This window comes from Dendrobium catenatum, unplaced genomic scaffold (genome assembly GCF_001605985.2).
Source record: "Dendrobium catenatum unplaced genomic scaffold, ASM160598v2 original_scaffold_273153, whole genome shotgun sequence".
NCBI lineage: Eukaryota > Viridiplantae > Streptophyta > Magnoliopsida > Asparagales > Orchidaceae > Dendrobium > Dendrobium catenatum.
In genome coordinates, this window is record NW_021591549.1 from 98096 (window position 1) to 120464 (window position 22369).

The window sequence follows — 22369 nt, forward strand, 5'->3', positions numbered from 1 at the left end:
ATAGTATGACCAATTGAATCAGAAATATGGCTTCATAACATTAATAATAGACTTTCAAGTATTGTTATAATGTGGATTTGGTTGCATTTTAATTATGAGAACACTCTAATGCTAAGCTAGAGAGCCATCAATGCCACCATTTTAGATTGGATGCAATGGTTCCATGGCCACAAATAGATGACTTACCATGTATTCTAGATCATGTTAGACTTGATAGGACATGCATTGAGAAGCTCTTACTAGTCCATGTTCTATCCACCCATGTAATTCAATATGTATAAAGATCTTAAGAAGCTTTTCAAGTGGCTTGGTATGAAAAAAATGTCTTAGAGTTTGTATCCAAGTGTTTGATTTGTTATACGTTCAAAGAGGAACATGAGAGACCTAGTGGTCAATTTTAACCTCTTCTTATTCTAGAGAGGAAGTCAGATTAGATTACTATGACCATTATAGTTGGCTTGGCTAGATGCCTAGATTGAAAAAAAGTTTATAATGCAATTTGAGTCATTGTTGATAGACTCACAAAGACTACTCACTTTCTATCAATCAAGCATAATTACTCAATATACAAGCTAGCAAAGATCTCATGGATAATATTATTCAGTTGATGTGGATAACATTATTTAGCTACATGAGAATCCAATTATTATTATTATTGGATTGAAATGTATCGAAGATTAATATCAAAGTTATTGTGTAGATTAAGGCATCGTTTGGGACAACTTTTTTTTGTTACTTTTTTAAAATTGTTTTCTAGTACAAAATTTCTTAAACTAAAAATTTTGTACTAAAAAATCGTTTTAGAAAGTACTAAGAAAGCTGAGCTGTCCCAAACAAAGCATAATATGGATTTTAATTAAATTCTTAAAACTATTTTATGTTTAATACAATAGAGTTAGAAAAAAATTATAGATTTATTTGCAATTATAAGTTTAAATTTAGTATAAGGCTAATTAGCTTAAATTGATTAGGTGTCACCTATTCTAATTTCATTTTTATTTTAATACATCTATTTATGCAGTTGTAATTGGTTAATGTTTGTATTTATAATGATTTTGAATTAATTTTTATCCAATATAAATTGATTAAATATTTATTGAACTATGAGTTGTGTTGCTCGCATAGAGGTAAATAATTATTATTTATTAACTAATAAGCGTATCCTTCTTTGTTAGGAGAATTATTTTTGTTATTTATATTAAGTTCCTAAATACTGCAAGTTATCAGTCTTGCTTTAAATACTTAATTATTTATGTACATATGTTAATATTATCTTATTTTTTTTCATAATGAATCATCATGTAGTAGAGATAGCTTTGCCTAGATTTATTATCGTCCATAATCTTATATGTTCAATTTGATTTATGCTTTGACCCGTCTTTAAATGAGAATTTGACTTTTAACTGGACATAATGGCGAAAAAAGATTCATGTAGCCGACCCCACGTAGTGGGACAAAGGCTTGATGTTGTTGTGTGTATATATATATCAATTCTATTACATGCAATAAACATTAACCCTTTAAATCCTATTTGTTGTAGAATTAACAATTGTTATATTGGCTATATCATACATTTTTTTAAAGTTGTTTATGAAAAATACATAAATTATATACATGTGTACACTAGTATGTAGTAGGGGTGTCAAAATTTATAGGCACGAACCAATGATGATAAGAGTCGAGAGGAAATGAGTAAGGGCCACAACTAAAACCCTAAACGGACCTTGACAGCTCGAGAGAGAACTGAGAATGATTGAACAAGTGAAAAACCCCATATCCAAACCACACAATCGCGGTTTATAAGTAGGGTTTTATTAAAATCAGGTTGAAGTCGGGTCGTTTTCGGGTTCTCGAGTCAATTAGAACTTGACCCGATTTTTAAAACGGGTCAATTTATTAAAATCAAACCCGACCCAAACTCGGACTTTTCTGGGTCGAATTAAGTATTGACACCCCTAGTATGTAGGTCGATCGAACTCTTTTGGATATTGACTAATTGAATATGGGGCTTACAGAGTAAAGACTCAATAAAAAATCATTATTTTTTTGGGGTGAGTGTTTACCTTTCCGGTGCAAGGTGCTTGATAAAATCGATTATATTATTTGTATAAGAACTTTTCTTTTTATGAGTATAAAACACATATTTCTTACCCCTTCATCACACCTTGTGCTGCATGGGCATACCGCCTTTCAGACATGAAATTTGACGACAAACACTAATCGACACACATGTAAATATTGGTCAAAACATTAATGAATATAAATGGATGGTTCCTTAGGTGACTGATTGGAGGGAATTGCCGACTATGTAGACGCGGTTGCACACCTTCAAGAGGAATGACTCATTGATGAAGTTGCCAACTTGGGATAGGTGTAGGCAAATATTTTTTTGCCCTTGCAAGCCACGATAGCTGGAAAAATTATTACGTCCAGACTCGGTATCGAGCATACCGAGTGATACCGAGCGTGGTACTGAGTGCCCATTGATGTGGCGCTTTTTTACCGGCCTCTGGATGCGTTCGGTGTCCAGACACAATAATTACTCCGATAGCTAGCCACACACGCTGGAGTGAGTATCCCCACCATTAGTGGTGAGTTGCTCCGTAGGCTAGGGCGCTTCGATTTGATCCATGTTGAGCAGACATCGACCATTAATAAGTACGATTGAGTAGTGCTTTATGTGTATTTGTGTTAAAGATAAGGACTAAAATTAAGTAATTTAAGCCCATAAATTATTCAAATTGATAATTATTTTTGTAATTCCATTATAAATTAAACTGATATTTTTATTAAATGTCAACATATAATTACATCCCTATATTTTATATTTATATGTGAATGCAATAAATTTGGTCGATCAAAACGTAGCCTTGGTTGATTAAGGTCCTGTCTAAAGTGTTGATTTTTTTTCTTTTTATTGCCTTTATTAGTGGTTTGTTTTATTCACAAATAAACATTTACATAATTATTAACCAAGATCTGAATATTTACAAAAGTGTCGGCTCGTGCTGTGACACGACGGTTGAGAATATTTGTACCTCCTGCTTGATCCTGCATTCGAGTTTCTCAACCTGCTAAAAAAAATAAAACAAGTGCATGTAAATAGAAATGATACATCCTCAAAAATTTATCTTGATCGGGCACGAATCTTGAGGGAAAATCAAGTTGAAAACTTTCGAATTAAAATTGTGACCATCCAAATTCTGATTTCAACAAACTTACATTTGATTTGAACGTCTCGAAAATACAAACCCAATGACACCAAATTCGACTCAATCCGAGTCCGAATCTAGGGTCCGAAGCATTGTTGCAAGGTTCGAACCCCAATTCAGATTACCAAACGGTTCCCAAATGTGACATACTAATAGTCGAATCGAGCGGCTCGACGAGACAAATCCAACAAACCCAAGATCATAGAATTTCGACACCATTAAGACCTTCAAATGTCTAGCAAACGGTCCACAATCAAGGGATTTCCATCCAATCCACTCCCAATTTATCCTTGATCTTCTTCCTATTTACGGGCCATATCACTATAGGAAATTTATAAATAGACAACCCTTCCTCTTAAAAAGGGACCCTAAGTAAGAGAGTAAGAGAGAGAACGTATATCGCTCTTGCCCGTTAGCTCATCCTCGACCAGCGCCCGGACTTCTACTGGACCACCACCTGAGGACCGTAGTTCTGCCGGAACACCACCTGAGACCTGGAGTTTTGCCGGACCACCACCTGAGGCTCGAACTTCTGCTAGACCACCAGCCAAGGCCGGAGTTATGTCAGACCACTGCCAGACACCGAAGTTCTGCCAAACCACCGTCGGGCTACCAACTAACGCCCGAATTTTCAAGTGACGCTAGACTTCCGCCAGACCAAGGGCGGAAGCAAGTATAGTTCAGGGGGGGGCAATTGCCCCCCCTTAAAAAAAAATAATTACATGCAAGGGCATTTTAGTAGTTTTCCCCCTCTGAAAAAATTCTTTTGCCCCTTTTTAGCCCTAACATCCCACGACGCCTCTCATTCTTCTTTTTCTTCGTGAATCGCAAGCAGGCCGCAACCCTCGACCCCTCTTCCCTCTTCTTCATGCGGCAGCGGGTAGAACTTTCAGGCCGCAGCTCCCTCGCAAGCAGGCCGCAGCTCCGCTCCAAGGAATCACGATTGTGTAAGTTTTTCTTCTTTTTTCTGAAATTTATTCAGATTTTTGTTTTTTCTTTCAAGTTCCAGATTTTGGTTGCTAAATCAAATGATTTATCTTTTCCTGCAAAAAAAATTAGCTGAGTTTTGGCTTTCTTATATTTTTCGTATGTCTTTTCCTTTAGAAAACTGGTTTGGCCAGCAGTTGCAGTTCCGTGAGAATTTTTAAATTATATTATTTTCTGCTTTGATCGAAATTCAAAAATAGAATTAAATTGTGCGTTGAGAACTTGAGATAAGCATCATCTTGCCAGTAAAATGTCAATTTGTTCATTTTCTTGAGAGTTGAGAGGGACATCTGAGGTTGTTGTATCCATGAAATTCTCTCTCTATCTCTCCCTTTCTATCTCCATCCATCTTTCTCAGAAAATATTAAACAAAGGCTTCGTTTGGAGACCTTGAGAATGGACTTGAGAAGTTTTTTTTTAAAGGCTGTTGTATTCATGTTAGTTTGTTGAGAAGTTTTTTTTTTTTTTTAATTCTTGCTCAAGGATTTAATAGAGGAACATTAATCAGTAAATGTCATCATAAGTGTGTATTAAATAAAGCTCAAACAAGTATGGAGACCTTGAGAATGGACTTGATTTTCTCTAAATTCTTCAGGTAAAAGCTCTGTTTTTTTTTTCTTTTGGTTATGGCTAGTTATTACCCTCACCAATATATGTCTACTTACAACTGGCGAAGCATAAGTCAGTGGCTCAGTGCTGGAAGCTACTCCATATGCTGGAGAAAAGTCTTTAAGTTCACACTTTTGATTTAGGTCTTTTTCTTCTTTCAGTGGTGATTTTAATGCTAGGCTGATAAATTGAACTTTTTTTTTAATTGTTGCATATATGTTGTTATGGATTGATTTATTATTGTTGGATTGATTCCTTATATGATATTTAACTCTTTATATTAAACTTTTTTTTGTTTGATCTTACTAAAAGAGAGTAGACCATGTTAATATAATTTTTCACAGGATATATCAAATCATTTTTTGATTCGAATGGAACGTTATCTAGAGAGGAAAGAACCTTTGGAGACTGATATTAACAGTCTCCCAGCTGATCCAGGAATTCGACCTTCAATTTGGTGTTATGATGTAAATGAAAGAGATAAAATTCGGAGAGCATATCTATTGAAGGGAGCCCATTAACCAAAAAATCATCAATTCCCCCAAACAATATTTGGCAATCTTACACGTAGATTTAATCCAAAATGGTTTGAGGAATATCCCGATTGGTTAGAATACAGCGTGCATAAAGATGCTGCTTTTTGTTTGTATTGCTACTTGTTCAAACCTCAAGATAAAACTATTACAGAACAAGGTGGGAGAGACTCATTTATTGGTGAAGGGTTCAGAAATTGGAAGAATAAATAAAAACTGTTAAGTCACGTTGGAGATCATAATAGTGCACATAATAAGGCTAGACACAAATGTGAAGACCTGATGAAGACAAAAGAACAAAGCCTTCCTGTTCTATGGTTTAGCAAAGATGAGAGAAATAGAAAAGATTATAGGGTTATGTTGACTGCTGCAGTAGATTGTGTACGATTTCTGTTGCGCTAAGGGTTATCATTCCGTGGTCATGACGAGACTTCCGGATCGGAGAATCGAGGAAATTATTTGGAGCTGTTTAATTTTCTTAGTAATCATAATGATGAAATAAAGAAAGTTTCTACGGCATATTCAAGCTCAAATTTGAAGTTAACTTCACCAAAGGTCCAGAAAAAAATTTGTTCTACTGCAACTGCTGAAACTTTGATATCAATCATGAAAGATATTGGTGACTCCTACTATATATGCCATTTTGGTAGATGAATCTCGTGATGTTTCTACAAAGGAACAACTGGCTGTCGCAGTGAGATATGTGGATAGTCTAGGGCAAGTTGTTGAAAGGTTTATAGGCATTAAATATGTCGCATCGATTAATGCTGTTGCCTTAAAAGAAGCCATGGAAGATATAGTTGCTAAAAACTCATTGAGCATACATAGGATTCGAGGTTAAGGATATGACGGAGCATCTAATATGCGTGGGGAGTTTCATGGTTTGAAGGCCTTAATACTTAATGATAATCCTCATGCATTCTATGTTCACTATTTTGCTCATCAGCTTCAACTATGTTTAGTGGCCGTAACTAAAAATCATTGGCATGCGAAGCATCTTTTTGAGATTACTTCAAGAATTGTTAATACAGTTGGAGCTTCATGTAAGAGTGATGCTCTTAGAGCAATTCAACATGATAAAATAATGTTTCATTTGTCTAAAGGAGAGCTAAACAGTGGTAGAGGTTTGAACCAAGAGACAAGCTTACAACGAGCTGGTGACACCCGTTGGGGTTCACATTTTCATACATTAATTAGCTTGAAAAAAATGTATGCTTCAGTAATTGAAGTTCTTGAAATTATCAAAGAAGATGTGGTACATGATCAACAAGCTGTTGAAGCTAGTGTTCTGATAAATGCTATGGAATCTTTTGATTTTATCCTTGCTATGCACTTATTGATTGATATTTTAGGTGTCACCAATGAATTGTCACAGGCATTGCAAAGAAAAGACCAGGATATATTGAATGCAATGAAGTTAGTGCAAATCTCTAAACAACAATTACAGATGATGAGGGATAATGGATGAAATTCCTTATTAGAAGAAGTATCGCATTTTTGTAATGTTTTTGAAGTTGATGTTCCTGTTATGAGTTCTACATTCAAATCCCGTCGACGATCTACACGCAGAAATGATGACGCAACAAATTTACATCATTATCGAGTGGAATTCTTTTATACTATCATTGATATGCACTTCAAGAGCTGAATAATAGATTCTCTGAAGCCAGTACTGAATTGCTTCTTTGTATGTCATGTCTAAATCCAAGTAACTCATTCTCTGCTTATAATAAGGAGAAATTAATTCGGCTTGCAGAACTATATTCAGTCGATTTTTCTATTGTTGAACTTGTGGCTTTAGAGCACCAGCTATCGACATACATTCTTGATATGCGTTCAAGCGAGGAGTTCTCATCTTTGGACAACATTGCTGATCTAGCAAAACAATTTGTTAAGGCTAAAAAAGATATCGTGTACCCCTTAGTTCACCAGCTTCTTGTTTTAGCATTAACTTTGCCCGTTACCACCGCTACAGTGAAGAGAGCATTTTCAGCAATGAAAATTGTTAAACATAGATTGCACAGTAAAATGGGTGATGATTGGCTCAACGACTGTCTTGTTCCATATATTGAGAAAGAAGTATTTGATTTAGTTCCAAATGAAGCTGTAATGCAACATTATCAGAAGATGCAAAATAGAATGCAAAGCTTGTAATTTTTATTACAATATAATATTGTTTAAATTTTGTTATAAATGTATATTTTTATCTTTTTATAATTTTGCCCCCCTAAGAATTAAGGCTGATTCCGCCCCTGCGCCAGACCACCAAGTGACGCCGGACTTTCAGGGATGAGTTAGCCCATTGTAATCCAATCGCCCTAAGGGACGAGTCAGCTCATTGTAATCTACCAAAATATTAGTGGAATCATTTAAGACTAGGTCAAGCCCTATGATTTTTCTCTTTTTCAAAAATTTCCACGTAAAAATCTTATGTTCTCTATATATATGAGCTAGAAATCCGTGTAAATACTAAAACACAATATTATAATTCTATCCTCATATTGTATCCCGCAACTAGAAAGTTCATCAAAAGTAAAACCGACTTTTAATTGTTGATCAGATGCGGCTTGTACAAATGATCAGTTGGTTTGATGAATTATTTTTGAGTGCAGATGGGAGTTATGCGATCTGATACAGAGTTGAAGCAGCGTCAATTCGACTTTATGCAGTGGCAATGTGGCATACGGTCCCCTGGCTTCCGTTTTCGCGTCTTATCATTCGACTAGAAACTATACTTTAATACTCTCTTCCCTCTTCTTCCAATATTCAGATCTTAGAAACCGATCCACCGCTACATTTCTCCGGCGCCGCATTCCTGGATCGGACTGCTATATGATCTAAGGTTTGGCCGCTGGGATTAGGGTTTCCTGTCCTTTACGGATCGATGGTCTCAGCTTCCTGAGAAGCTGCAGGAGATGGAAGCGCTGCCTTCCCACTCAGGAAGGCCTCCTATCCGCACAACGAGCTCATCCTCCGGTAGATCCAGCACCGATTTGGACTCTCCTTCCTCGTTCTTCCCCCCCTCCACTGCTATCACACAGAGCCTTTCCTCTATCCTCAACAACCCTCACGCGTCCCGCTCCGACGCTTCCTGGTCTATTTTTTGGCCCTCTGCTTCCGTCGGCGCCCCCGACTTCTCGGCGCCGATTGCCACCTCCGTCTCCCTTCCGGATGTGTCACGTGGCGAATTCCAGCCTTACCTTTCAGCTATATTCGAATCATACTCCCGCTTTGAGGATGTTCGCAAACACACCAGTAGAGAGACGGGTGATGCCATTGCTGAGTCACGCGGTCACGGGGAGGCTCTCGTTTCCTGTCTTCGGGAAGTGCCGGCGCTCTTCTTTAAGGAGGACTTTGCTCTTGAAGAGGGTGCAGTGTTCCGCGCAGCCTGCCCTTTTTCGCCTTCCATAGCCGAGAACGCCGAACTGCAGGAGAGGCTTACCCACTATTTGGATTTGGTGGAGATGCATTTGGTAAGGGAGATTTCGCTACGATCAGACTCGTTCTTTGAGGCCCAGGTGCAGCTGCAGGGATTAAATGGAGAGATTGTGGAGGCGTGTGTGAAGGTCAGGGAACTGAAGGAGACGATTAGGATCCTGACTGGTGATCTTGTGGGATCAGCGAAGCAGGTGCAAGAGCTCAATGCTACGAGGGGGAACCTTGTGGCGCTGCATCAGATGCTCACGGTGATATTGTACGTTAGCCATGCTCTTTCAGCTTTGAAGCTGGTACGTTTCTATTACATTATTAGCGTTCAACTACTGAGAATATAATATGATCTAGCAATAGAGCTTATTTTTCCTGAAAATACTTTAAATTTAATGGTACTTTGGTTTGCTACGCTCTTATGTTAAATGCGATTGGTTCCTTGTCGATCACAATAAGTCATTCTGTTCAGCTGCTAATCACAAGCCTGTCAACTATCGTGCTGCTAATTTGTTTTGAAAATCACTAAATCTGCTTGTCAAGCTCATGTTAACGTGTTGGTTTTAAACTAATTAGGGGAGATATGATCTACAATGTGAATAAACGATAACATGTGAGTGTTTTTTAAGTCACAGTCACAATCTAAATAATCTTAGTGTAAAAAGTGATCATAAACACTTAAAATCAAGGAATCTTATCCTGCAAGTGTGATACCATATAAAATGAAGGTAATGACTGGGTTGTATCAGTCAAGCTCAATGTAATAATCTACTTAACTTCACAGGCTATTTCAATAAAACCACTATGCACTTAAGTTGGAAGTGTAAATTTATATTCAAGTTATGTTGATTATAAGAAAATTTTATGAATATGGGCAAGAAAAATTGAAGTACAAATAAATGAGTTTTACTCAACACACTATCACACGAACAAATATTGCATTCACCATAAACATTCAATTTCAAGTTAAATAAATGAATAAATATGCAAAGAAAATAAAAATTAAGCAAAAAAGATTTTTGTAAAAAGTGTTTTTTGTATGGTTTGACTATGAACCGACATACATCCATGACTATGATCTAGTTAGCGTGCTCGTGATGTTCCACTTGACACCACAAATATTACACAAACAAGCTAAGTGAGTGATTTTTCACTTGTGCAGGTGATTAATTTCCTTTGACCTAAAAAATAAAATACAAATATCTCTCATTAAAAGATTGAAAGAATATAGTTAGAATCACTTAGAAGACTTCCTATAAATTGTAAGAGAAGGATAAAAAACACAAGGCCCTCTAGAGCTTTAGTTGAGCAACTGATCTTCACTTTTTATTTTCACTTGAAAACTCTCCTTCAAAGATTAGGAGTGAAACCACTTGGTTCAAGGTTCCATTAGCCTTGAAAGTGGAGGAGGCCTCTTTATTGGCACCATAATGGTCTATAAGCCTTCCAACAACTAGTAACGAATTATAAGGAAATTTGGTAAAGCAAAGGTAGAAAAATTGCCAGCTAGTTGATTGTATGTATGATCGGTTCATATTCATCTGAACTTTGTGCTAACAATTTATACAATTACATGTTTGATATATGATTCTAATTCAAGTTTCTAACTACAAGTTGCATCATGTCTCTGCCTATGACGATTATCTAGTGGCTATTAACTACTAGTTCTCAATGACTATGCCACTTTAGATCATATTGACAATCATCAATCATATATATGATCATGGATCATATGTATGAATGATCATATGTATGAATGTATGATCAAGATCACATGGATGTTTTCTCTAGTGCATAAAAATCCATGTAACTAAGAACTATAGCCAACAGTTGAAGTCTAATAGCCTAAAAATGGTTTTAAATAGTTTCCTAAGTATTTCTTTTTTCGTATTATTAAATATGAATTCTTAGAATAAGTTTTTGTTTACTTATATATGAAAGTTTTGAAATGTTCTAATTATGTATTCGTTACCTTTGATCAATTTGGTAAATCAAACTTAAACATATATAATGATTTTAATGAACTCAAACACCATGGTACCTAGACTTTTGTATTACATCTTGCATCCTTAGTTTTATTGAATTTTACATCTCTAGCTCTTCTCCAAAAGACAAGTACTCCAAGTTGCTTTATGGAAATCATCATCATCTACATAAATGCTAGAATATGACCAACTTGAAATAAAATATTTAACAAACCATTAAATGACATTATACAATTTTTATTTATCATCAAATCTATGATAAGCCATATTTGAGTCACATGAGCCAACGAATTGTTGTGCCTTTATCAGAAACTTTAAATTAATTTTCCTTGTATTAATATTTTTTGTTGAATTGGCTTGCACACCATATCTACTGTGTCATCAAACATAACTCATGGGTGCAAGAAAGGAAAACCATTTTTGCTTATGTCCCTATTAACATACTAGATGGTGCAAGAAAGAAAATTCAAATGTCCCTAAACCCTAAAACCTAAATGGTTTTTATTGGCATGATTGATGGATGTGGGCACAAATGTTAGCTTAATTAATTAATAATTAAAAGTTTATATGGTATACAGTTGATGAGCGATTTTGTTTTTCAAGGTGAATGAGATATGTTGAACAATTTAGTCACTTAAAGAAGTGTATATAAAGACATACAAGTGCATGAGGTTGTTGCGAACACAACGTCTTGGGAGCATTTGAGTATGCAACTTACCCGAATATTGGGGAGCTAAATTGTTTATTAGATCGTCTCAAGAGCTCTTTGAACATAAATTAAACCTTTACAACAACAACAACATCAAACTTTTATCCCACTACATGGGATAAGCTACATGAATCCTTTTTCTCCATTTTGTCATGTTAAGAGTCAAAGTTAAACCCTTAGAATGAGGAAATTATTTTGTTTTATTATTGAGGCTTATAAATTCTTGGACTTTTCATGTGGATACTCGTCTCAATTTATCCTAAGTTTGTTGTCTTGATGATTGTTAGACTTGGATGGCTAATTCTATAGATTCCTCTACGTTTTTTAAAATATTTATGCTAATAAATTTTTCTTTCCAATTCTACTTACTAGTTTTTGTTGTCTTTTTGAGCTTTGCTAGCAACTATGTTGCACAAAGACGAACATGAACATAGACACAACATGACACAAACATGAAAACACTACAAAACTATAAAAAGTTGGATATGAAACATAATAGAAATAATATTCTCTTTTATAAATTATTATTATACAATATGTAATTACAATACCAAATATGACACAATAAAGTATAATATCATATTCTTCATAAATGAAGGATTAATAATAACAAAAGTAAAACAAACATTGCTGATAGCAAAATAAGGCTTATGCCATTAGCATTAGCCATTAGATTCATGAGAAAAACAAATATTATAAATGGCTTTAGAAGCTTTTAAGTATAGTAATTTCTAATTTGAGAAGAAAAGAACACATCAATATACTAAAATAAAGAATTGAAATTATGCGGGAGTATAGCTAAAGGTATAGGGCCATAGCCCATAAGTATTAATCATAATAGTTGAATAGGGAAGGGATGGAATATTTGGTTAGTAGGCTACAAATAGGAACCATCAAAGAGCACCGGGGCTATGAGCCTACAAAGCTGTGGTAAAGAAATGACTCAGATGGTAGACCATGTTACTACAAAGACGTTGGAAGGTTGCAAAGCTAGTGCGAAGAAAAAGGCATGACAGGCTTCTAGACATTAACATGAAGATTATCAATGAAAATGATTATGCACCACTAAGAAGATGTTCGATAATGGCAATCGACCAAGATGAACTAGTGACATAATGATAATCAGTGAAGAGTATTGACTCTAAGAAGTTCAAGCGAAGGAGTTGTTAGGGCTTGAAAGAGGGTATATGGAATTAATGCTTGAGAAGTTGAGAAGGGAAGGTGAGATGGGCGTGAGTGTGAGTGATTATAGAGTTAGAAATTGGATGAGGTTTTAATTGAAAAACTAATTTTAAAACATATCCTAAAATTGTTATGTGGGTGTCCCCACTATTTCCTCTCGTGGTTGGATCATGTTTGATTTGAGATTGAAATGCCTCCAATCTAATGTCAAGCGTGTTAGACAAATGTTGCAGCTATGAAGAGCAAACTTTGTGATTTTTTAACTTTTTGTATTTCATTGGCTTATTATCATGCAATTGAAGAGGTTGCATTATTCCTTATATAACATTAGCTTCCTGCTTTTATATTGGAAGAGCAAACTATACATTTGAGAAAACTATTATGGCTTAATGGAAATCCTTCCTTCTCTTGATCCTATTCTTTTATCTTGTTGGAACTATAATTTAGGTCAATTGCTATTGTCCAGGTTGTTTTAGTTTCTTTAAGATCAAATGGTTCATGAATTGTTATTCATATCACAATGCTTGATATTGTTTATAAATTCCAACACACGATAAACACGCTTTGGTCACTCTATTTTTATGTGCCTCTATATGTACTTATGTTTAATTTTATTTATGTATATTCTTTGCATATAAATATATTTATTCATTTATATATATTCCGTTGATCTCTGATTGTTATTACTAGACATTTGCAAAAGGATGTACCCTAGTATATTCTTTTTGCTGATGATATTCTTATTGTTGATAAGATTAGAGAGGGAGTTGAAGGTAAACTCAAATTATGGAGTTCAACCTTTAGAGCCTAAAGGTTTTCGTTTGAGTAGATCTAAAACCAAATACATGGAGTGTAATTTTAGTAGTAATAGATCTAAGGGGGATTTGAAACTTTGAGCGATAAAGTCATTAATAAGTGTACCCGTTTTAGATATCTTGGGTCTCTTGTGCAGAGTGATGGTGAAATAGATGGGGATTTTATCAGTAGAATTCAATTTGGATGGTTGAAGTGGAGGAAAGCTTCGAGTTTGTTGTGTGATAGAAAAATTCCACTCAAACTTAAGGGAAAATTTTATAAGATGTCGGTGAGACCTGCAATGCTTTATGGCGCATAATGTTGTCTTTAAAAGAGAAGCACAATATTAAGTTAAGTGTTGCTGAGATGAGGATGCTCAGGTGGATGAGTAGATTTACTCTTAGAGACAGGATACGAAATGAGCATATATGTGAAAAGGTTGAAGTAGCTCTAGTGATAGATAAGATTAGAGAAAGTCGCCTTAGATGGTTTGGTCATGTAAAACGACGGCCTTCTAATGACCATGTTAGGAGAGTAGATATATTAGATTTGTCCTATGTTAAGAAAGGTAGAGGTGGATCTAAAAAGGCTTGTTTAGAAAATATTAGAAATGACCATTTTTTATTAGATTTAAATGAGGATTTGACTCTTAATGGGACACAATTGAGAAAAGGATTCATGTAGCTAATCCCACGTAGTGGGATAAAGACTTGATGATGATGGTGTTGTTGTTTATCACTGATTGTTCGTAAAATTAGTCAATTAAACTCCTCTTCAAATGTAAAAATATTTTTACATTTTAACCTTTTTGTTGTTAAAATTTTTCATTTATTTAGCATGTGATCTTTCACATAATTCAATTATTTTCTTTTGGATTTTTTCTAGACAAAGTTGCTCATTTAACTATTAGTAAGCTTTTGGATAGGAGTGTAATTTTAGTAATAATAGATCTAGTGGGGGATTGTGACTTTGGGCGATCAAGTTATTAATAAGAGTACACGTTTTAGATATTTTGGGTCTAATGTTCGGAGTGATAGTGAAATAGATAGAAATATTATTAGCAGAATTCAAGTTGGATGGTTAAGTGGAGGAATGCATCAGGCTTGTTGTGTGATAGAAAAATCCCCCTCAAACTTAAGGGAAAGTTTTATAAGATGGTGGTTGAGACCTACAATGTTTATGGTGCAGAATATTGGCCATTAAAAGAGAAGCATAATATTAAGTTAAGTGTTGCAGAGATGAGGATGCTCAGGTGGATGAGTGGCTTTACTCACAGAGACTGGATACAAAATGAGCATATATATGAAAAAGTTGGAGTAGCTCCAGTGGAAGATAAGATTAGAGAGAGTTGCCTTAGATGGTTATGGTTTGGTCACATAAAACGGCGATCTTCCGATGATAGTTAGGAAAGTAGATGTATTAGATTTAACTTATGTTAAGAGATGTAGAGGTAGACCTAAAAAGACTTGGTTAGAGAATATTAGAAATAACATTTCTTTATTAGATTTAAATGAGAATTTGACTCTTAATAGGACACAATGGAGAAAAATGATTTATGTAGCCGACCCCACAGGGGGATAAAGGCTTAATATTGTTGTTGTTGTTGTCTATTTCTGCCACAATTTCGTTTCAGGACATGAATGAAGAGTATTGTTACCAATGTTTGGAGGTGGAACGAGAGATGATGGTGTGGTAATGGAGGGCAAGGTGATGCTGGTTGTGATAAAAATGGATTAAGGGCAATATTGGGTAGTGGTGAGAGATGACGTGGTAGTTTGATGATTAGGTAACTGTCCCTGTTGTCGATGCTGTTGTGGGGTTAGTTTTCTTACCTTTCCTTAGCTCTTATTCTCCTGTTTTTTTTTTTCTTTCATCATCTTTTCCTCTTCTTTCTCTTCATTTTTCTATGGCATCATCCTAGCAGCTCTCTGTTTTGTTCCTTATGGGAATTTAATGGAAATACTGGAGGAGGATAGTGTGTGTGGATATATATATATAACATAAGCCTCATCTCAGCAACTCATCTATATGTGCTCTTTGATTGAGCTCCCAAGTGGAGGTACAATTCTCAAGATCAGCACGTTACTTATCATTCATCTTTTTATCTCCTCGTCTTGCTTGCCCTTTAACGCCTTGCCCCATTGGGGCATGACCTAAAATGCCGAGTAAAATGCTCATCCAAATAGAGATCAAAGAAAAGTGACCTCAAATTTTAGAATTCTTTATTCCTGGTTTTTATTGGAATATAAAGGCAAGTAAGAACCTATAAATATGTGTTGAATTGGTAAACTGAGAAGCTTGGGAATTGTTTACGCTACAATTGAGAAGTAGTTTTAAAAGTAGCTAAAATGTATGCTAATGTTGTGAGATACAAACAGAGTCACAGAGATGATAGCTATCATGGTTTTAGGTTATAAAAATGTTGCACCCACTGTGTGAACCTTCTACCAATGCATTGTCTAGGGAAGGTATGATGTTTGTAGTCTTGCAATACTTTACAAAGCTGATTTTTTGTTACTTAATTCATTATATCTAGGTGGCAATGGATGATACTAACCCCAACCCCAACCTTGCCCTCTATTCTAGTTACGTAATATGATATTGCTAAATTAGATTAAAACTAGGAATCTTTTCGAAGAAGGATTTAAGTTTTCTATCCTAAATACTTGGGATGAGTTTGATGATGATTATGATTATGTTAATAAATGCAAAACTTGAATTTTTATCTAAATGAAATCTTTGCATTAAAAAAATGTATCCTTCTAAAATGTTACAATATCACCATTTAATTGTGTTGTAATTGTAATAATATGAAAATGAGAGCTTGATGCTTTCCTTTTCTTCCATTGTAGGCTATAAGCTATTAGTTTGTCTGTCAAACTAACAAAAAATGTTGTTTTTCCAGCCCAAGTTGTTTACTATTTGTATGTATTGCCGAATCGATAAAACTTGTTAATTTTAGGGGAATGAAATGAAATTGTCAAATTAAGTTGCTGAAATGTTATTTTTGAACTTTAATGAGAAAAATAACTTGTACTTTGGACATATGCCTACATAGAGGGGCTATCATTTTAGATTGGTGTTCGGTGTAGTTTGGTATCTCTCTTGAATTTGGCTCATTTGGTAAATAAATGAGCTGAACTTAAATAATATATCTCAGCATGTTTATTCAAAGCTGTTAAAAAATACTTTATTTTATTTATATTTTAGTTTGAAATAAAATATGTTTGGTATCTTAAAAATATGTTTTTGTTTTTGTGTGATGGTGGTGGTAGTGGTTGTTAGCGGCGAAAGTAGTGTTAGTCAACAACGACGGTTGGTGGTGGGCAATAGTGGAAGATGGTGGGCATCAGTTTGTTGTTGTTGGTGGTTGGCGGTGTTAGTTATTTTTGAAGATACTCAAAACAACTTTTGAGTATTTTTGAAAATAACTTCATTTGTTTATAAAAATAAAAAAAAATATAAAAAATCAAACAAAAATGTTGTTAAAAAAAAACACAAAATAAAATTGATCCTAGATAAGCCCCTTAACAATTGTAACATGAACAAGAATTAGTTCTAGGCTTCTAGCATGTTCAGCTCAATAAAAGCTTGATATATATCACACATATAGCCATATAGGCATATATGCAAATAAATTTATACACTCATATATATGAAAATTTTTAATCAAGTATTTTATGATTAAAAACCATTAAATATATTTTAACAATCAATGACTGCACATGTTTTAAGTTGTAAGTTCTCATCATATCATCATTTGTATTATCCTTATCCTAGTTATTTAGAGTTAGATCTACGAGTCTTTATTTTTAATTTGTTGCAAGCAAATGCTCAATAGCATTTTTAACATATTTTTCGTAAATCTTTTTGAGGAACTCTAGTCCCTGTTATCTCAGTTTATTCCTTTTTTCTTCTTAACTTATTAACACGAATATCGTATATTTATCAAATAATTGTATTTTCTAAGTATTATTGTACATGCCCAAACTACGAGTCTATTTTTTAACTATTTTATCTTTCATAGGGGCTATTATAACTTTCTTTTTATATTATCACTTCTTATTTCCTTGTTTACTACACATCTGTTTAGCTTTCATAGCCCCATGAACTTAATGCTTAAAGATGTTGTACCATGAAAATTACATAATTTTTTTTTTCTTGCAAAAGAGCCATAAACTATAATACATTATATCTGGTAATCATGAACTTTGCTTCCTATTCATGTTTGTCTTGATAAATAATGAGGTTGGCTTAAAAAGGTCTTTATTTTTATTTCTTTAATTTGACCAGTTTAGATTTGATGCTTTGTTGGAGGTTGCCTTATGACCAGTTTAGATTTGATGCTTTGTTGGATGTTTCCAAAAAATGCTAAAAAAAGCTTCAATAATATTTGATAAATCCTTAGGAGTTCATTAGCGTGTCTTCTGCTATGCATTTTCTCAAATTACAAGTTATGGACTTGCTGGAATCAAGCATTGCTCAACATTCATTTTGATGCCTTTATCAATGACTACAGAAACATCCAAGCCAGTAATTTTTATTGTACAGAGAGCCTACAACTAGCTTTTATTGTTTCCCCCTCAAGTAAAGAGGACTTTGTTATGCGAGCATGAGTAGTGGTACCAGCTGCTATGAGAAGATGGCATGTTGACAAGTCGCCCTGATACCCAACCAAACATTAAATATTTTGTAATATGCATTTGTATTTCCATCGTTTCTTTCTGTTGAGACAGTTTCAATCCTTATATTTGCGTCGGTTTTTGAATCTTGATCTTTTATTTTTGTCTGTTTATTCAAGCTAAGCGGGTTTTCTTATAATATATAAATTTTGTCTTTTGCTATCTATTTGTTGCACGTGTAAATTAGTTTTATTTTCTGATCAAATGCAGCTTGTGGCTGCTGCCGATTGTGCTGGTGCTCTAGATGTCATTGATGACTTGCATCATTTATTGGTAATATCAGCTTACCATTATGAATATTCTTTCTAAGTAATTGTTCTATTTGTGGATATAGAAACTGTTGAAATATGACTTTCATGAATCATAGCATGTTATTTTTCAGATATTTTGACATTTCCAAATACTTATGGCTATATTTTTGTCTGGACACTTAACTGATATCATGTAAATTCTTGACAGAGATTGTCCATTATAGAGCCAATGCAGTCCTAACACCTAAATACTTATACATAATGAATGCAGTATCCCTAATCTGATATAATAACAAGTATAGAGTTGTTGCCCTATGTATTTCAATGTATTTTCCTCCTGCACTAATTGTTTACAGTATAACAGGAGACAGATGAGCTTACTGGACTTCATTGTTTCCGACATTTAAGGGATCAATTGGCAGGATCGTTGGATTCCATAAATAGGTAAATAATTGGAAAATGACTAGTAATTATTTTTGTTGTTTGAATTGGTACTTTTGAGAATCTATATTTATGCGGCCATGTTCTTTAAAAAGATATAGTTCCTCACAATTGATTATTTTGATAATTTGTCTATTTTTATGCATCTTTTAGAAGGAGAGTATCCATTCTTCTTGCATATTTTACATCATTCACCAACATATTTGAATTGTTAAGATTTGGAGTAACTAAAAGCTATTTTTTACATTTTATTTTCCTTTAACAAGTTCTTATCTTAGGCACTCAAAGATGTTGATGGAGGGTGTAAAATGAACAGCAGTATAGATTATAACATTAGTTAATGGAAATGCAGGAATAAATCATAACAATGTTCAAGTGGTGATGTGCTATGGCATAAGTAATAAGAGGGAGAATGAGATTATAAGATTGATTGGGGGTTGAATCGAGTAAAAATGACATAAATTTTCAAATGTGTTTATTGTCTGAATTTTTCTATTTCCGTGACTATTCTATCTCCAAGAAATGTTGGCTTTTGAAAAAAGTAGCTTGTTGGGCATGGTGCCTGTGTTTGAGTTTATGTTTTCCCTTATGGCACGATAACTCTTCTGGAGTATACATACTTCATGGTGATCAACTTTTCCTCCCTCAAGTTATATTAATTAATTCCTTAAAGGTGTAGGATCTATTCACTCTATTTGAATGGCTCTATTTGTTTTCTGTCCTCAAGCTCGGTCTTTAGAGAATCAAAATGCTATAAACATAGTACGATGATGATGGGTGAAGAGAATAATTTGTTTATATTATTTTTTTTACTTATGTTATTTAGAAAGGAATTTCTTGGCTTACTAAATTTTTTAATATTGTTTTGAAGACTAAACAGATGCCAAATCATTGGAGATTGAGTGTGTTAATTCCTATTTTTAAGAATAAAGGTGATGCACAAGAGTGTGCGAATTATAGACGAATTGAGTTAATGTGTCATACTTCAAAACTATGTGAGCGAGTTATGGAACATAGGTTGCGGCGTGATACTAATGTTTCTCAAAATTAATTTAGATTCATGCCGGGTAGGTCTACTATGGAAGCCATACATTTATTGAGAGGTTTGATGGAGAAATATAGAGAGAATAAGGAGGATCTACATATGATATTTATTGATTTAGAGAGAATATATGATAAAGTTCCAAGAGAAGTGCTATGGAGAGTTCTTGAAAAGAAAGGAATTAATAATGCTTATATTCAAATTATTAAAGATATGTATGCAGGAGCTATTACTTGCGTTCAAATACAAGGTGGGTTGACTAAGTATTTTCCTATTTCGGTTGGATTACATCAAGGATCAGCCTTAAGTCCATATCTTTTTGCTTTAGTCATGGATGTTCTCACTAGACATTTGTAAGAGGATTGATGCAATCATGATTTTTGTATTTTTTTTTATCAAACATTGAACATTAGTTTTTAATTTAGTTTTATATTTTTTTTAGCTATCAAATGATGGGAAAACATCCAATGATCATGGTAGGTTGTGTTTGGGCTTTAGTAGACCTTTGGTATGCTAGCTTGATTGGTTCCCTTAGGCTGCTGCTGGTTCTCGAGTTGGGCATATTGTTCACAGTTTTGAGCTGATATTGATGTTGGGAGGTGGTGGTTGCTTTGGAGTTGGACTATATTTTCAAATGTGCTAGCTCATTAATGTTGAGCTGAAGTTTAGCTCATTAAATGGGAGATTTATTGCACTACTTACCTCATCAATCCAAAAAGGTATACTATTAATTCTTGGATTCAATTTGGAGTGGACTTGCCTCTTCTCCTTCCCCTTGTCTTCTTGTTTTCCTGTGCTGGGTGATTTTCCCATGGTTTGCCCCTTTGGTTCCCGTGGTTGGCTGCTTGGTTCCGCGGCTGGTTGCTTGGTTCTTGTGGTTGACTGGTTGGTTCCCGTGGCTTTTCTGCTTGGTTTCCGTGGCTTTCCTTCTCTATTTTGCTGTACCGTTTGGGGGCTGATGTATTATGACTGTTGGCCTTCCATTTCCCTAAATCTAATTGGTTTAGTTGGAGGTGCTATGGCTGTTTGGTTCCCCTCTCTTGCCTATAAGTAGAAGTTGTTTTATGAAGGAAAAGGTTGTTAAATTTTGTTGAGCATTGTCTCTAAAAACCTGAGGGTTTTCTCTTCTTCTTGGAAAAGCTTGAGAGCTTTGTCCACTTCTCCCTCTCCTCTATTTTGTCTGGGCTTCTTACCTCTTTCTTCTCTACGCATGTTCCACTCCATTTTTATCCTTCTTCTTGAGCTTTGGAGGTATTTGTTGGCTGATTTGGGAGCATTTGCTGGAGGTGTTTGGTTGGACGTTTGGACTTTCTTGTTGTGGTGGACCATCGGTTTGCTAGCCCTAAGCACATACTTAACCTACATTTCGATGCATGTGAGGAAACCATTCTGTCGGTTGTTCTAAGGATAGCGACTTTTTAAATTTCTTTTGTTTCTTTTGATCTCTCTTCTCGTTTTATCCATCGATTTTTGTGTTTATAGATGATTGCTACTATTTGAATCGAGTTTGGTTATAGTTTTTCCCATCGTTCTCCTTATCTGGCTTTTCTATCTCGTTTGTCTGCATCAAGGATGTACCTTGGTGTATGCTTTTTGCTGATGATATTCTTCTTGTCGATAAGACTAGAGAGGGAGTTGAAGGTAAACTTGAATTATGAAGGTCAACCTTAGAGTCTAACCTGAGTAGATCTAAAACTGAATATATGGAGTGTAATTTTAGTAGCAATAGACCTAGTGAGGGGATTGTGACTTTGGGCGATCAAGTCATTAATAAGAGTACACGTTTTAGATATCTTGGATCTATTGTTCAGAGAGATGATGAAATAGATGGAGATATTATCAACAGAATTCAAGTTGGATGGTTGAAGTGGAGGAATGCTTCGGGCTTGTTATGTGATAGAAATGTACCCCTCAAACTTAAGGGAAAATTCTATAAGATGGTAGTGAGGCCTGCAATGCTTTATGGTGCCGAATGTTGGCCTTTAAAAGAGAAGCATAATACTAAGTTAAGTGTGGCAGAGATGAGGATGCTTAGATGGATGAGTGGCTTTACCCTTAGAGATAGGATACGAAATGAGCATATACGAGAAAAGGTTGGAGTAGCTCCAGTAGAAGATAAGATTAGAGAAAGTCGCCTTAAATGGTTTGGTCACATAAAACGGCGGCCTTCCAATGACCCGGTTAGGAGACTAGAGGTATTAGATTTGACTTATGTTAAGAAAGGTAGGGGTAGACCTAAAAAGACTTGGTTAGAAAATATTAGGAATGACCTTTCTTTATTAGATTTAAACGAGAATTTGACTTTTAATAGGACACAATGAAGAAAAAGGATTCATGTAGCCGACCCCACGTAGTGGGATAAAGGCTTGATGTTGTTGTTGTTGTTGTTGTTGCTGTATCGGACACGTGTCGGATACGGATACGCCTCTGATTTGGCATAGATACGTGTCAGATACAGCTTTGTCGTGTCCAATTAAAATATTATTTAAATTTGATCGGACACGCGTATCAGATA

At 34.8% G+C, this 22369-nt stretch overlaps 2 protein-coding genes across 4 annotated transcripts in view; both read left to right on the forward strand.

The window, feature by feature from the left end:
* The first annotated feature begins 6203 nt into the window (after window positions 1-6203).
* On the forward strand, window positions 6204-8067 carry LOC110094819. The gene is made up of 3 exons (XM_020820148.1): window positions 6204-6757; window positions 6997-7447; window positions 7954-8067. The coding sequence occupies exons 1-3, from the start codon at window positions 6204-6206 to the stop codon at window positions 8065-8067; spliced, it is 1119 nt and encodes a 372-aa protein (XP_020675807.1).
* Window positions 7923-22369, forward strand: part of LOC110094821 (vacuolar protein sorting-associated protein 54, chloroplastic) — a 99016-nt gene continuing 84569 nt past the window's right edge. Inside the window, exons 1-3 of one of the 3 annotated variants that reach the window (XM_028692765.1) lie at window positions 7923-9069; window positions 18331-18393; window positions 18736-18815. In XM_028692765.1, coding sequence (XP_028548598.1) covers window positions 8257-9069; window positions 18331-18393; window positions 18736-18815 — 956 coding nt within the window. In that variant the 5' untranslated portion in view covers window positions 7923-8256. The remainder of the gene's footprint in view (window positions 9070-18330; window positions 18394-18735; window positions 18816-22369) is intronic. The other 2 variants (XM_028692764.1, XM_020820151.2) reach the window with 2 other exon arrangements.